This window comes from Podarcis filfolensis, assembly GCF_964270895.1.
Source record: "Podarcis filfolensis genome assembly, chromosome: 14".
Classification (NCBI taxonomy): Eukaryota; Metazoa; Chordata; class Lepidosauria; order Squamata; family Lacertidae; genus Podarcis; species Podarcis filfolensis.
The window spans coordinates 6,479,730-6,493,996 of NC_139616.1; the positions used below are offsets into that span (position 1 = coordinate 6,479,730).

At 49.4% G+C, this 14,267-nt stretch overlaps 1 protein-coding gene across 2 annotated transcripts in view; it reads right to left on the reverse strand.

The window, feature by feature from the left end:
* UNC13C (unc-13 homolog C) overlaps window positions 1-14,267 on the reverse strand; it is a 134,503-nt gene that overhangs the window by 18,999 nt on the left and 101,237 nt on the right. Inside the window, exons 19-25 of one of the 2 annotated variants that reach the window (XM_083586098.1) lie at window positions 13,097-13,223; window positions 9,474-9,570; window positions 8,515-8,658; window positions 6,658-6,735; window positions 5,022-5,099; window positions 4,205-4,234; window positions 990-1,078 (exon numbers count right to left, since the gene is read on the reverse strand). In XM_083586098.1, the coding sequence (XP_083442224.1) occupies window positions 990-1,078; window positions 4,205-4,234; window positions 5,022-5,099; window positions 6,658-6,735; window positions 8,515-8,658; window positions 9,474-9,570; window positions 13,097-13,223 (643 nt within the window). The remainder of the gene's footprint in view (window positions 1-989; window positions 1,079-4,204; window positions 4,235-5,021; window positions 5,100-6,657; window positions 6,736-8,514; window positions 8,659-9,473; window positions 9,571-13,096; window positions 13,224-14,267) is intronic. The other variant, XM_083586099.1, reaches the window with a different exon arrangement.

The following is a 14,267-nucleotide window of genomic DNA, read 5'->3' on the forward strand; positions in this document are numbered from 1 at the left end:
AAGGTGATGAAATTATACGTGTTTATATGTTTGTTTGTTAACGTGCTATGTTGTGAATTGTTAGTTCTTGTCTGTTAATATATGTTGTAAAACCAATAAAAATTTATTATATATATAAAAAAAGGGTGGGGCAGTGTCTGATGCAGAGAGGGCACTAGAGACCAGGTGTGATCCTGGGTGGGGGACATTTTGGAGCTTGAGTTAAACAAAAATTGACGCCCCACCCACACAGAAGGGGTAAGTGAAGATCTACATCTGGAACGGGGGCGGGGGGAGATAAAGATCTACATCAGGATCTGCTACCCTGGAGGATCCTGCCGCCTGAAGTGGTTGTCACACCTTGCCTCATGGGTGGGTCGGCCGTGGGGGGTTGAGGTTCCACAGTGGATCCACACCCAACCTCCCACCCCATTCTGAAAGCCCTTTTGGAAAACCTGGCCATGCGCCATTCCACTCCCTCTTCCCCTTCCCGGGCCAACCACATGACAAAAAAAGCCCTTTGCACCCTAGCACAGGGGTCAGCAAACTTTTTCAGCAGGGGGGGCGATCCACTGTCCCTCAGACCTCATGGGGGGCTGGACTATACAGTATTTTTTTTGGGGGGGGGAATGAACGAATTCCTATGCCCCACAAATAACCCAGAGATGCATTTTAAATAAAAGCACACATTCTACTCATGTAAAAACACTCTGATTCCTGGACTGTCTGCGGGCCAGATTTAGAAGGCGATTGGGCCGGATCCAGGCCCCGGGCCTTAGTTTGCCTTCCCATGCCCCAGAACATCTCATATATTATTTCCTTTAATGCATTTGACCCCTGCCTTTAGGAAAATCCTTGGTAAGGCAGATTTCTAAGGGGCACAGGGACTTCCCAAGACATAGTAGCAAAACAGGGACTGAAAAGTGGCTCCCCCCCCCCCAATGCTGTAGAGTATGTAATGCAGCCCCACAAGTGTGTGTCTGGGAGCGGCAATGAAGCAGGCCCATTACCTGGCGCCGTAGGTCACGCTGAGCTCATCCAGGACGCCACTGAGCTTGGCCTGCAGCTCTTTCAGGGCCTCACTGGCCTCCGGGTCCAGCTGGAAAAAGGCAACGGTGAGGTTAGTTCCCCCTGCTCGGCTTCACCTGCTTCTTCTCTGCATCGGAGTTAGTGGGAAGGAGGAGAAGGCATCCATCGATTAGATGGCATTAATGGAAAACAAGCGTGGAAACCCTTTGAGGCTGTGCGGGGATGGAAAGTGAGACCCCAAACAGGACTTGAATTGACAAAGGGCACGGCCCACTCTTAAAGTCCGTCTATACCCACCTCACTGGACTGGAGGGGGCATGGCCTGCCTCCTAGGGGGGTGAGAGCTGCCATGTATTTCCCTTCCTCAGGCCTCGGTGGAAAACAGCCACCTGCTCAGGCTGCCTCTGGAAACGCCTGGTGGAAGATGCACAAAGGGAGAGGAGGGGCAGGAGGAGCTGCGCTCATTGGCTAAGGGGGATCCATGGAGGTGCCCGTCAAGCCAAACACAAAGGTGTCACCAGAGGCAAAGATGGCCTCCCCATGCCACACCCTGCCCGGCTGGCTGCCTTTCCCTTCCCACTACAGCATGGCTGCAGCTGCCCATTTATTACGCAGCCTTCTGAGGCAGGCACCTGCCCTGCCCTGGGGCTGCACTTGCTTAGAGGCCTTTTTTTGGATCGGGAGGGGATTCCACGCTGTTTTGCATTAGTGTAGAGAGAAGCAGAGCATCCAGCAATGAGGAGAAGAGCGTGGCAGACTCTACGGGTGTGGCTATTATTATTTTTGTGTGGAGCATGCTGTTTCCGGAGGGGGAAAGGAGGCTTCGCAGGTGGGGGAGCTGCTCACTGTTAGCCCTTTGAGGCCGTCAGGGTGGACCAACAAGAACCTGGACCGCCAGCACAGGCTGCATCTAGAGGAGGCCCAAGGGGCACAGCCTTGGCACGCCATCTGGGATGCAACCACAGATGGAAGACAACCACGGCAGCCTTGTGGCCAAGGAGGATGGTGGCAGACGGGCTTTGTGTCATGGAATGGGAGAGGGAGAAAGGGGTCCATGCACAGGCATTTTCGTTGCCCCACTGGCAGTGCAAATCCCACCTACCCCCAGAGCCCCTTTCAGGCAAGGGAGGGGCCCAGCCCTTTTGGCCCTTGGGGTTCACAGACTCCCACTTCACTAAAGCAGCACTCAGATCCCGTTTTGCTAAAAACATCTCTATGATGGGAATTCCAGCTGTGGCAACTCCATGTCTACAAAGTCCCCTTTGGAGATGGGATACATGGGAAAGGGGATCAGTGCTACGAAGGGGGTCACACTACTGCAGCTTCTCTGGATGCCAACCCCAATGGCCCCCACACCACACTAGGCTTGGCTATCCATCTGCATGGAGAGCATCTGCATGGTCACCTTGCATGATCCCAGGGAGCCCGACAATACTGGTGGGGTTTGCCTAATACATGGGCATGGGCTTGTGTGGTCTACAGAAGACCACTACTCCTGGGGAAGGCTCTTCAGAAGCTGACATGGTGGGTGGGGCATAGGGAAGACTCTCCATTAGCAGCAGGGAGGCCTTGGAGAGCATTTGGTGGAACTGGCTTCCAAGGCAGACCTGGGGAGCCCTTCAGCTGGACTTGGAAGCCTGCAGGTGGGAGAGGGAGGTTCTCCCTGGGGAGCCATTGCTGGTCAGCAGCACAGACGGCAGCCGATGGGACAGACCAGTGGACTGACTGGGTGCAGGAGAAAAGCTTCAGACGCATCCCATACACAGACTCTGGAGCACATGCTACTCTTGCCGGGTAATCAACTCTCTGCGCTGAGACCTGATCATCCACAGGCATTGCTAACCGCGATGCACCATTAATTGCTTTTCTGAAAATGCCCATATCGCCTACGTCACCCGAGGACAGGCAGGTAATTCAAACACAGAAAACAGCAAACTAAAGCAATTGAGTGCAGATCCACGGGCCGGGCCGTGGAAGCCACAGAGGCCCCCTTCTAGCACTTGCTTAAGCCTCACGAAAGACAAGCAAGGAAGGGGAGCTTCCGTTTTGCGCATGCTCGGAGAAGAGGCCGGCTGTCGATTTCATGGAGGGCTGGCCTGGGGTGGGGGGAGGGGGCAGAGGCATTTGCATTGCACCTCTGCCACCGATCCTTGGGCGGGTGCTGGGCCTGCTGCTTGCCCAGTCTGCATGCCCTTTAGTAAGAAAACAGAACAAAACAGAGCTCCCACACACTGAGCCTGCCCCTTTCCTTTCACAGAAGACGAAAGCTCAGCTCGGCTTTCCCCCCATGGAACTGAATGGGCAGCCCTTGGGAGCTTCTGCTGAGATGGAAGGAGGCTTTCTCCAGCCTCAGTTGCCCAGGGGTATGATGGGGAAAACATGAGCACTCTTCTTCTTCTTCTTCTTCTTCTTCTTCTTCTTCTTCTTCTTCTTCTTCTTCTTCTTCTTCTTCTTCTCCTCATAAGCTAAGCAAGTGCTTGATGTAGAAACGTAGGAGAGGTTAACAGGCTGCAACTTAGCGCAGAGCAAAATGTGGATTCTCTAAATCTGCAGGTCTTAAAAGTAGGTGAATGTGTGCTTGATTGTGGCCATTGCTGGTGGCTTGGAAGTTTTCAATTCACTCAGGAGGTCCAGTGTGTGCGCGTGCACAAGTGTGCCTTGCCCTCCTCCCTCCCAGCATTAGAAAAATGTGCCTCTTGGCCACATCCTTCCTTCCTTCCCTCCCTTCCCTTCTCAACTGGGACTTTAATTTGTGATATCCAAAACACCCCCTGCAGTGAAGCTGTCTGATGCCCTCTTCTTCTGCTCCCGCCCAGGTGTGACGTCCAAGTCTGTTCATTTATCCAGTTGCTTTCAAATGAATTAAATCAGCTTAAACCCCAGTGCTTTGGTTTACAGCCGCATTGCCTGTTTGTTTGCTTGTTTGTTTGTTTGTTTTTGAAGCAAACAGTCGTCCCCCCCTCCAGCAAGTCTTCATGGGCTTTGCATTCTAAAAAAGAAGCCATCCGTTTGTCCACTGAAAGATCTGGACTCCAATCTTTCTGGTGACTTAGGATTTGTCGATGAAGCACAGACACATAGCACCTCAGTAGTGCAAGGGCTCTGAGCCGCCCAAGGAGGAGGAGGAGGAGGAGGAGGAGGAAGAGGAGAAGGAGGAGGAAGAGGAATAAGAGAAGGTGCGCTTACTATCACAAACCTCAAAAGAGAACCGCTCTCCTTCTTGCTTCTGCTCATGGAATGGCAAGTTAAAGGTATTGGACAAAGACAGGACGACAGATTACAGACAAGCAGTGGGCACCCCCTGACTCCCCTTCCACTCCCCGCCTGCCCACAGAAAGCAAACCACTAGCCCAGCTGGAAACAGACACATCACCAAATGGAGTCACAAGATGGCCTAGCAGGAGCCATAAGGAGGAAGAGGTGCCAGGAGGAGGCAGGAGACCAGAAGGGAACACACAGTGGGCAGTGCCAGCCGCACACCACAGATAACGGCCCATCCAAGGACATGGACTTCTCTCCCCGCTCAAATGTCTCAAGCCCCGTCCCCCCAAAAGAGAGGATGAGCCAATGGCGGATGGAAAAACCAGCAAGTCCAACACAGACTTTGTGCGGGCTGTCTCCTTTTTTTTTTTTTTGAAAAAGCACAGGACATATTCTTTGTTCCCTGGCTTAACCCACTTTGGCTGCAAAAAGGGGAAATCTCAACAAAACGCAGGGAACAAATGTGCTCCCATAGCAGGAAGACTGCCGAATCTGGAGGGACTCTCCTGTCCACATAATTTCCTCTCCTGGGATGGCAGGCCCAGAGCGGCCTTTCTAAGCTCCTAGGCTAGGGAGGCAGTCACGGAACACAGTTGGTGGCTCTGCAGACACCTGTCAATCAAAAGCAGGACCGGAACGAGATGCAGGCACCCCAGACGGGCCTATGGATGCCTGAAGCAGCCTAAACCTCCATGTTTTTTTTTCTCTTGGCAGAGCTCAAGGGTCAAAGCACACAAGCCATGACAACTCACCTCTTTGCCCCCCATGGCTTCAAACATCTTCTCGAGCAGAACTCGCAGTTGCTGGATGTTGTTCATCAAGATACAGGGCTATGAAGAAAAGACACGGCATGGATTTATTTAACTCTACCAGGAGGGCCCCAAAACAGTGCTAAGACTGACCAGGGAGCCCTAATGGAGGCGGAGGGTTCTGGAATGGCATCTTGGGGCTTGAGGGGTGACCCTAACTCCACCCCCAGCCCAAGGTGCTGAAAAAACAGAGCCCCCTCCCCTGTTTATTTTGGGGTTTGTTTTGATGTTTATGTATTTTGTGGCCATTTGGTGTAGTGGTTGGAATGTTGGGAGGCCGGGATCTGAATCCCCACTCAGCCATGAAACTCTCTGGGTGACTTTGGGCCACTCACTGCCTCTCAGCTGAACCTACGTCATAGGATTGTTGTGTGGCTTAAATGAGGAAGGGGAGAGCTATGTACACCCCCTTGAGCTCCTTGGAGGAAAAGGTGGAATGTAAATGCTAATAATGCTAATAATAATGCAAATAAAAGTGAATAATAATAATAATAATAATAATAATAATAATAATAATTTTATATTGTATTTCTACAGTGAAGTGCCCTGAGATCTATGGATGAAGGGCACTATAGAAATTTACTACTACAGTCATACCTTGGGTTACAGATGCTTCGGGTTGCGTTTTTTCGGGTTGCGGACCGCTGAAACCCGGAGGTACCGGAACGGGTTACTTCCGGGTTGCGGCGGTTGCGCATGCGCAGAAGTGCTAAATTGTGCTTTGCGCATGCGCAGACGTGTAGAATCGCAACCCGTGCATGCGCAGATGCACCACTGCAGGTTGCAGATGCTGTGGGTTGCGAACGTGCATCCCGTACGGATAACGTTCGCAACCCAAGCGTCCATGTACTACTCCTATTACTACCCTTTAATTGATTTACCACTTCTCTATACCGTTCCAAAAAGTTCAGGGTGGTGTACATGGGGCCGTCCTTTTAGCCATCACAACAACCCTATGAGGTGGGGCAGGCTGAAAGTGACTGCTCCACAGCCTCTCCGTGGCTGACAGTGCGGACTGCAGTCTGGGCCTCCACAGTCTCAGCCTAGAACACTGTCCATTAAGCAACACTGGCTGGCTCAACAATCCTGAGCTCAAGGGACAGAAAACCTGCCCTGGCCTAAAGCAGCTCAGGAGATCAGGGAAGAGGGTACTTAACCCTTTTCTCTCATTCATCTGAATCGTTTCCCTGAAGCTGCTACTTGGAGATGGGGTGGAGGGAGGCAGCATCTATAAAAGTGTGGCATCTATATTACCCCCTCCCCACCCAATCTGTGGTTAAAAGCAGCTTCATGAAGACAATTGGGGAAAGGCTCAATTGCCTCTCCCAGAGCGCACCTTCCCCAGAGCTGCTGCATGGGCCTGCTAATTAGTAAAAGCTAATGAGTCATGGCTCTCTCTCATCTGGTCCCTGGAAGGAGTCGCTGACCCCACCTCCCCAAGGACAGGAAGCCACCTGCCCTCCACCTGGCCAGCCTCTCCCCTATGAGATCACGCACCACCCTCCGCACAGAACCTGTCTCACCCCAACCTGCCGGGATCGTAGGACAGCACATTAAGAAGAAATTAAATTTCACTCACCAAATTTTCTTTATCGCAGTAAGAGCTGAAATCATTTGTAATAATTACAGCATACTGAACAAGCACTTTATGGATCGTCTGGGGGGAAAGCACACACAAAGGAGCAGCAGTCAGTGTCACATTACTGTGGCAACTCCACGGGGGGGGGGTGAGTCCTTGGAGCAGAAGAGCCAAGCCTCATCCCAGACCCCCTGGCCGAGGAATTAAGCTCCCTGCCACTTGGTCCAGAGTGGGGCTGGTGCCTTTGGCCCAAAGGCACATCAATTAAGTGGGTATGTTCCTAGGGATGGAAGACTCTCTGGCAATGTCGTTTTCTCCCAGTTTCTCACTTCTCCAGGCTTTAATTATTTTCTGCAGCCATCTGCTATTTTTGTCTGTGCGCCCCACCACAATTCAGGCCATGGTTTTGTTGTACCCCACCCCATCAGAAATCTGCTCTTAACTCCTGAAACAGGGGGAAGTTGAGGAAAGGGGGCCTAGCAGAGGTGGAGCAACTTGCTCTGGTATCCGGAGCGGCGCTTGTCCCAGGGGGCGTGGCACACGTTCCAGGGGTGCACGGCGAGTGGCGCGCGCCCTGGGAGGCGACGCCAATCGAGGGTCGGCATTTTGTCCCCCCCCGAAATAGCACCTGGGGCGTACCGCCCCCGACCCCACCTCGGAACACCCCCAGGGCCTAGGACCCCCTGGTTGCCTCAGTGGCGTAGCGTGGGGGTGCAGGGGGGGCCGGCCGCACCGGGCGCAACATCTGGGGTTAGGGCAAATCCACGGGTTAGGGGGCGCAAATCCATGGGTTAGGGGGCACAAATCCACGGGTTAGGGGGCGCAAATTACTTGCCTTGCCCCGGGTGCTGACAACCCACGCTACGCCACTGGGTTGCCTAACAACCAGGAGTGCATAACCATAAGAACAGCAATAACACAAGGACCGGCTCTTCCCATATAAACTGACCAAGACCCTGCAATACTCATCTAATAATAATAATAAATTTTATTTATACCTCGCCGGCCAGGACCGGGCTCAGGACGGTTAACATCAAAATAAGATACATTGAAAACATAACTCAAACAATCAATTAAAATACAGCTTAAAATCAAATTTGGAGCAGAATAAAATCAGATGGAACTATAGGGGATGGGAACATTGAGGGCTCACCACCTGAGGCCCTTCTTTGTCTGCCTCCTCCCTGAGAGGTCTGGAGGGGGGCAACACGTGAACAGGCCTCTTCTGTGGTGGCTCCCCGCTTGTGGAATGCCCTCCCCAGGGAGTCTCGCCTGGGGCCTTCATCACATAGCTTTAAGTGCCAGGCGAAAATATTTTTATTCCCACAGGGAATTAATTAAAAATCGATGGCCTTTTAAACTGTGTGTTGGGGTGGTGATATTGTTTTGTTTGTTATTATGTCATGTATTTTCTGTTTTTATATAGTCAACAGGCCTGTGATGCTCGGATGAAGGGTGGTATATAAATTTAATAAAATAAACAACATAAGCATGGCATTTCCATCTTTGTTGAGCCAACACTGGGCTGGGCAGACTCTGCCGGACTAGAGCAGCTTTGCCCCTCCAAGGCATCTCGTGCCCCCTCCTATCCCATGGATGAGGGCCCAGTTACCTAGATAAGGTGTGGCTGACCTAACACACACAGCTCTTATCCTGGACAGACATGACATCTAAAGGGAGAATTTCAGGACGTCACAGGGCTGGAAAAGTGGAGATTTCCTCTCTGACAGGGCAACAAGCAAGAGCTGAAGAATGCCAGCAAGGCTTAATATACAAGGCTACAGATTAAAACACCACAGGGACAAAACGTGACTCCTCCCTCACAAACCCCAAGCTGCTCAGAGGATGCAAATCTACCTTAGAAAACCTTCTCATGAGATGAGAGAGAGCTTCTGGATTAGGGCACTCCAGCTTCTTTATGATCTCAAAACTCTGGTTGAGCTGTGTGAAGACGTCCACCACTGAGCAGGAGAAAAGGGCATGGTCCGATGTTCTCTGGAACTACACAGACACCACAACACACAAAGACACACCGTTAAAGGGCGCTTGTGCAGGGTGTGTGGCTTCCCGGCTGGAGGCTCTTCTTCTCAGCCTATTCATTCTTTCCACTTTTCTCCAGAAAGTGAACCCCAGACACACCCAAACAGCCACAGCAGCACCAGCCGTGGTTCCTCAGCTGAGCACACCAGGAGTGCAGCACAGACTGAGCAGCCCACATTTGAAAGAACGGGGTTTTGGAAAATCTGCCATCTAAATAGGTCATCAAGCAGCAATAGGGTCGTGTAAGGTTTGCATTCAGTGCTGTGTTGAGGCTGCTACGCTCTGTGGCGGCAAACACAGATCTTTCTCCTCACTCACGGTGGTGGGGGTGGGGTGGGCAGTTCCTGGCCATGATTCCCTCTGCTGCTTCTGCAGAAAGATGCCCTTTTTACAGGATAATGCCTGGCTACAGCTACTGCCTTAATTATAGCTCTCTGGATAGGATTGCAAATGCTGTCACAGCAAATCAATGAAAGGGGCATTTTTGTCCAATAAAAAATTCCTCCTTCTCTTGTTTTCACCTAGCAAAACAAGCCACTCTCAAATCTCTCCATGGTGGGGGAATAAGAGAGGAACAGGGCAAGGCAATAATCCATGTTTGCTGTGAAACAGGAAGTGCAGATGTGCATTTATTTACCTCAGGCGCCACGTTATATGCCAAGGAACCTCTCGGCTCTAGGCTGCTGTGGATTGAGTGTGTGGGCCTCAGGACCACCGCCCCATCACCCAAAGTGCTCCCTGCCTCAGGGCCTCCCCCACTTCACAGCTCTGCTCACCCCGTCCTTCTTGTCTCTTCCCAGTGCACCGTGAAGAAACTCCATGGAGACGTCCTCATTCTCATCCAGCCACTGCATGACAAAAGGCTCAAACCACCTAGGGAGGGAGGAAGGCGGCTGCTTCACCCACATTCTCGTTTTTCAGACAGTCAACACAGGTTCCTCCTTGTGCCTGAACGCGCGCAGAGTGAAGCAGCCTTGACGCAAAGGATATGGTGCCTTGGAAGGGGCTCAAGGCAACCCTCAGCCCTGCAGTCCTATAGCTCTGAAACTCCCCTTGCTGCAGTATTGATTTTTTTTTTTTTTTACTAATCTTTTTATTGATATTTTGGAAACAACATCAAACAATACAAAAAAGAAAAAAAACTGAAAAGAAAAAAAAAGCAAGCAAGCAAACAAACAAACAAACAACAACAACAAACAACACCTATAAACATAAAACAGACAAACCAACATAACATCACTCAATTGACTTCCTTCCATCTCGGTTTAGGCAAAATAAACTCATCGCTTATCTGCAGATTGTATTATATCAGCTCTTTACATCGCAGGTTTTAGATTCCGCCCACTGTGATTTTGGTAATACCTAGATTGGTTTCAATGTAACTTAGAAATTTATTCCAGTCGTTCGTAAACTTAACGATTTTTTGGTGCCTAATTTTTTGTGACATTCTAGCTAATTCTATATACTCATATAATTTCATTTGCCATTCTCTAATGGTGGGGATATTGGGAGTTTTCCAGTTTTGCGCTAACAAAATCCTGGCGGCCACCATTGCATATTGAAAGAATGTTTGGTCTTCATTTTTGATCTCCTCTCCGATCATACCTAAAAGGAACGCTTCAGGTTTTTTGGGGAAGGTGTATTTCAGTATTCTTTTTAATTCATCGTAAATTTGTCCCCAAAATCTTTTCACTTCGTCACAGGTCCACCACATGTGAAAGAAATTACCCTCTTTAGTTTTACATTTCCAGCATGTGCTGTCTCCGGTCTTATACATCTTCCCCAGTTTTGCCGGGGTGATGTACCAACGATACATCATTTTCTCCATGTTTTCTCGGAGAGCAGCACATGCTGTGAACTTCATACCTTTCTTCCAAAGTTTTACCCATCTGTCAAACTCCAGATTATATCCAAGGTCTCTGGCCCATTTGACCATGACTCCTTTCACCTCTTCATCTTTAGTATCCCAGTCTAACAGTTGGTTATACATTTTGGATAAAAGTTTAGTATTACTTTCTAAGATTTCCACCTGGTACCTGGACTTTTTTTCACTCATTCCTATTTTTTTATGATCGTACCATAACGCATTAATTTGGTGAAATTGTATCCATCCAGTTAATTTATCCTTTAGCTCTTCGTACGGTCTAATTTTCCACCCTCTTTCTGATTTAACTAGGAGATCTTCGTATGTCCATCTTTCACATTCCAGATTTAACTTTTTTATTGTTAAGATATCAATTGGCGAAAGCCACCAAGGGGTGTCTCTTTCAATCAGCTTTTTGTTCCTGTTCCAAACTTCTAATAACGAGCCTCTAATGATATGATTAGAGAAGCCTCTATGGATCTTTCCTTTATCATGCCACAAATAAGCATGCCAGCCGAATCTAATGTCAAATCCCTCTAGATCCAACAAATCCGTGTTTTTTAAAATGGCCCATTCTTTTATCCAACAAAGACAAGCGGCCTCATAATAAAGTTTTAAGTTCGGAACTGCAAAACCCCCTCTTTCTCTTAGATCCGTGAGGAGTTTGAATTTAATTCTTGCCCTTTTCCCTTGCCATATAAATTTAGCTAAAGTTCTTTGCCAATTCTTAAAACATGCCGTACCTCTAATTACCGGGATATTCTGGAATAAAAACAGTAGTCTCGGAAGAATGCTCATCTTAATCGCGGCCATCCTTCCTGTCCAGGACAATTTTAACCTATTCCAAGTATCTAAGTCTTTCTTAATTTCTCTCCAGACCTTGCTGCAGTATTGAGGCATCCACAGCTGGGGGATTCCAAGGTTACGGGGGGGGGGGGGAAGGGCTGCATTATGACTAAACTGTCAGACTGGAGAGGGTGGGGTCTTTTGGCCTGCCTTGATTCCCAGCCTCAGCACTCCACCTGCCCTTGCCCAAACAGGATTCCACATTTTGCAGGAGAGCAGGGAAAGAGTGGCAGCTTTTATAAGGGAGAAATTGAAATTGAAATACAGTGGTACCTCGGGTTAAGTACTTAATTCATTCCAGAGGTCCGTACTTAACCTGAAACTGTTCTCAACCTGTAGCACCTCTTTAGCTAATGGGGCCTCCTGCTGCTGCCGTGCCGCCGGAGCACGATTTCTGTTCTCATCCTGAAGCAAAGCTCTCAACCTGAAGCACTATTTCTGGGTTAGCGGAGTCTGTAACCTGAAACATCTGTAACCTGAAGTGCATGTAATCTGAGGTACCACTGTACTTTACTGTCACTTGTACAACTTGTATACAGTGAGATTACACGAGCACCCCCCACTCAGCTCTCTTAGTCTTAATTCCCCTCGTTTACTGACGCACACCCACCAAACCTGAAAGTCAGTTGCCCTGTTGTTATCTTTTCTTTCAGCAGCCTAACAGCCCAGGGATAGCAGCTGTTCTTTACCCTGTTGGTGCGACTAATCCTGCTTCTATATCTTCTGCCTGAGGGCAGGAGACCAAGAAAGTGCCGGCCAGGGTGTGAATCATCCCTGAGAATTTTCCTCACTCTCCTGAGTCAACGTTCTTCCGCTATTTCATCCAGCGGATTCACGGGACAGCCCATAATATCTTGTGCTGTATTCACCAGCCTCTGTAGGCACTTCCTATCAGATGATGTCAAACCAGCGTCCCACACCGGGAATTCCAAGAAGCAACACAACAAATATGGCATGCAGCTTTGGTGTGTGTGTGTGTGGGGGGGGGGAATGCTCAATGAACGGAAAAGAAAAACCAGTCCCGAGCCTGCTGGATCAGGCCAATGGCCCATCTAGTCCAGTATTCTGTTCTCAGGGTGACCAACCAGATGCCAGGGGAAACCAGCAAGGGGGATTTGAGCTCAAGAGTACTTTTCCCTCCCTTCCAGCAGCTGGTATTCAGAAGTGAGCATAGACATCCTGACTAGCAGCCATCAATAGCTCTCTCCTCCAGGCTGAAGAATTTCCAGAATTGCCACGGCCTCCACACTCCTCCAAGGGGGTGCCACGCAGTCTGCATGATGTGGGCAAAAGCCTCCAGGCAGGAGGGCGGCAGCAGCAGGTGTTGCCTTCATCCTAGGAGGAGCCACCCAGAGCCCGTCTGGAGCTTCTTCCAGCCTTGTGTCTCCCCACTCCCCCATTAATATTCTGATGCCTGCAAGAGGTTTTAAGTATAATTGCTGAAAAGCCCCTTCCTGAGAAACTGATTGCCTTTTCTCTGCAAAAGGTTCACTGAGAAATAAAGAAGTCAGGGGAAAGACATTTAGAGTCTTTTAAAGTTCTAAGTGCACCTTAACACAAATGGACTCCGGTTTGAAGGATGTGCTGGATGAATATTTAAAGAAAACTGAGCCCAACAAGCAGAATAAAAGCTCCAGAATGTTCTTCCTCCCCCCAACTGAAACATTCTCTCCCCCCCCCCCCACTTACAGAGAGTATTCAGGCACTGCATCTCTGAACGTGGGGAGTTCGCGCACATATTCATTATAAAACCATTTCACTTTGAAGTGCAAATTCATATAATCTGTGCTCTTGCATAACCGTTGCTTTTCATGCTCTGTAATGGAACACAGAAAAATAAAAATAACATATTTAATAAAGTTCCAGCTGTAAATAAAATTACAGAGTCCCCGTGCACATTTTAGACCCAGCAAAATAAATCCTAATGGCCTTTTAACACCTGAGATCTGCTTAGGTTTCAGAATTGCTTTGTGCTCATTGATCTAAGCCAGGGGTCAGCAACCTTTTTCAGCCATGGGCCAGTCCACCATCCCTCAGACCGTGTGGTGGGCCGGACTATATTTTGAAAAAAATATGAACGAATTCCTATGCCCCACAAATAACCCAGAGATGCATTTTAAATAAAAGGACACATTCTACTCATGTAAAAACATGCTGATTCCCGGACTGTCTGCGGGCCGGATTAGGTTGCCTACCCCTGATCTAAGGTGGTACAAAACCCACAAGTGAGTCACAGGCCTGAAACGGTTAACGAAAGAGAGTAACAGAGCACTGGACCTCATGGAAAAAGCAGACCCACTGCAGAGATGGGCTGTGCCTCTCACGAGAAGGGCTGAAGGCAGATATACCTTGTGTGCAAAATTCCTCAGGTTCAATCCTCAATGGCATCTATAGGCAAGGATGAGAGAGGGAGGGTCTGGAGAGCCACTGCTGCCAGCCAGTGTAGGCCATACTGAGCTAGAAGAACCAACTGTCTGACTCGGGATAAGGCAGCTTCCTATATTCCCAACAGCCAGAGAGGACTCAAGTAAGCGAGCCAAGTCAATGCCAGGGGGCTGAGGCAGCTGTCAAGAGGTCTCCCTCTCTGACGGGCAGCCTGCTTAAGCTCAGGAGAGTGGAGAGAAACCTGTGAGTGTCTGGTGTGTGCCACAAGGTCACCAAGAGAGGCCTTATTATGGGCTCCCTGAGCCCACCCTGGAGACTCACCAAAGCCTCAGGCAGAATCTTTCTCATAAGAGCTGCAAGATCAGAGCTGGCTGCAATGGACCTGCTTTACTGTGCTGTGGATTAAGACTCATAGAACTCTAGAGTTGGAAGATACCCTGAGGGTCTAGTCTAACCCCCTGCAATGCAGGAATCT